The following is a 1813-nucleotide window of genomic DNA, read 5'->3' as shown; positions in this document are numbered from 1 at the left end:
GAGCAGTAACCACCATGGATGCTGGATTAGTGTGGTTGGAATGTTTATAAAAAATATTTTTTCTGTACATTTTTTATTATCACATTTTCATAAAAAATTTATTTATTTATTTATTATTTTTAAAGTTCAATACATTATTAATTATTGTTTTATCGTTAATTTTTTTTAGTTATTTATGTAAAATAGAATAAATAAATGAAATGAATAATAAATAATTAAAAGTATTCTAAGAAAAATGAATAATTTAATCAAAAAGTAACATAAGTTATTAATTATATCTTAGTATATGTAAAAAGTATGAACACGACAATTAAATAGATGAAATAGTAATTAAGAAAAATAATTAAATTGATAACGGAGAAAATAAAATACACACTATTTGTTCCACGAGAAATTAAAAAGTATTAATTTGATCTTTAAAATTTTTTAGCAGTATTTTAATTTTATCAAAATCTATTTTAACTGATATTTAGAATTTTTAAGTACCTTAATTTATCTCCATATGTTTCTGAAAAATCACAATCTCTTGTTTTTTTTTTAATGTCTACCTCCAAAGTGTATATAAAGGTGAAAAAAGAAAGTTTTAGATAATAAACTCATTTGTTATAGATTATTGAAAAAATGGTTTTGATATTCAATAATTTAAAGATATTAAATAAAAATAGAAATTATTTTATATTTGTCTAATGTAATAAAAATCATTTAAAAAAAATCAATTATGAAATATGACTTTTGTGAAAATCTATCAAAAATAAATTTTTATTTAAAATAGTTTTTAGATTTTTGTACGAATTAATGGGGGTAAGGGTATAATTTCTTAATATGGGTTGCAAATCTCAACACCGAAAATTCAGAAGTGATCCAAATAACCAAAGCCCAAGTGATGAAACCCAATACACCAAAAACAAAACCAAAGAAACACAAATACATTACCGCTCTCAGCTCAATGGTTACCTGTGACAAACCTATGGGAATTCGAAACCTCAACAACATTTCCAGGTTTGTCTCAATTCCTCATTCTTCTTCCACCCTTTTATTTTCTCATTTCTTCTCCAAAACCCTATTTTCGTTCACCCTTTTCCACTCACAAAGTTCCTTTCTTTATTCAACTGGGTCTTCCCCTACTTGCTTTTTCAAACCCCCTTTTGATGATAACCACATATACTTGAAGAAGTTTAGTTTTCAATTTCTTATTACTCCTTCAAGGTACTTTTGTTCTTACCCTTTTTCTTATTATAAAGGTAAACCATATGCTACTTCAAAACAAGTTTCTGAAATCATTAGATTGATATGTGAGGGTGTTAATGATTTAGATTATAGGTTAAATATGATGAATGTGTCTTTGTCTATGTCGTCGGTTATTTATATTTTCGATAAGTTAGCAAGCGAAAGAGTTTCGGCATTGTTGTTCTTTGATTGGCTTAATGTTTCACATACTGAGCTTTGTTGTGATCCTGAGATAGGTGGGTTGATTGTGGAAAATTGTGGGTTGGTGGGTAATTTTGATGCAATGGTTGCAATTTTGAACGAGTTTAACCGAAAAAAGATGTGTTTGGGAAGAAGGGCATTTAGGTTTTTGGTTGTTTTGAGGTTGGATAAGGATTCTAGTATGGAATGTGTGAGGAGAGTTATTGATGTGCTTAATAAGGTTGGTGGGGTGTGTCGAAATTCAGGAGTTCAGTTGTTGATAGAGATATTTTGTTTTTCGGGTTCTTTTGATATGGCAGAGTTTGTGATAGAAGAAGCCGGGAGGAAGGTGAATCATTATAATTTTTTGTTGAGGATGATGTGCAAGAGAGGGGATTTCGAAAGA

At 28.2% G+C, this 1813-nt stretch overlaps 1 protein-coding gene across 1 annotated transcript in view; it reads left to right on the top strand.

Moving 5' to 3' along the window:
- Positions 1-913: 913 nt before the first annotated feature.
- Positions 914-1813, top strand: part of LOC101499456 (uncharacterized) — a 2842-nt gene continuing 1942 nt past the window's right edge. The window contains exon 1 of the mRNA XM_004513298.4: positions 914-1809. Within this exon, the coding sequence (XP_004513355.3) occupies positions 947-1809 (863 nt within the window). The 5' untranslated portion in view covers positions 914-946. The remainder of the gene's footprint in view (positions 1810-1813) is intronic.

Source organism: Cicer arietinum, chromosome 2 (genome assembly GCF_000331145.2).
Source record: "Cicer arietinum cultivar CDC Frontier isolate Library 1 chromosome 2, Cicar.CDCFrontier_v2.0, whole genome shotgun sequence".
In the NCBI taxonomy this organism is placed as follows: Eukaryota; Viridiplantae; Streptophyta; class Magnoliopsida; order Fabales; family Fabaceae; genus Cicer; species Cicer arietinum.
This window is presented reverse-complemented; position numbering and strand designations above follow the sequence as displayed.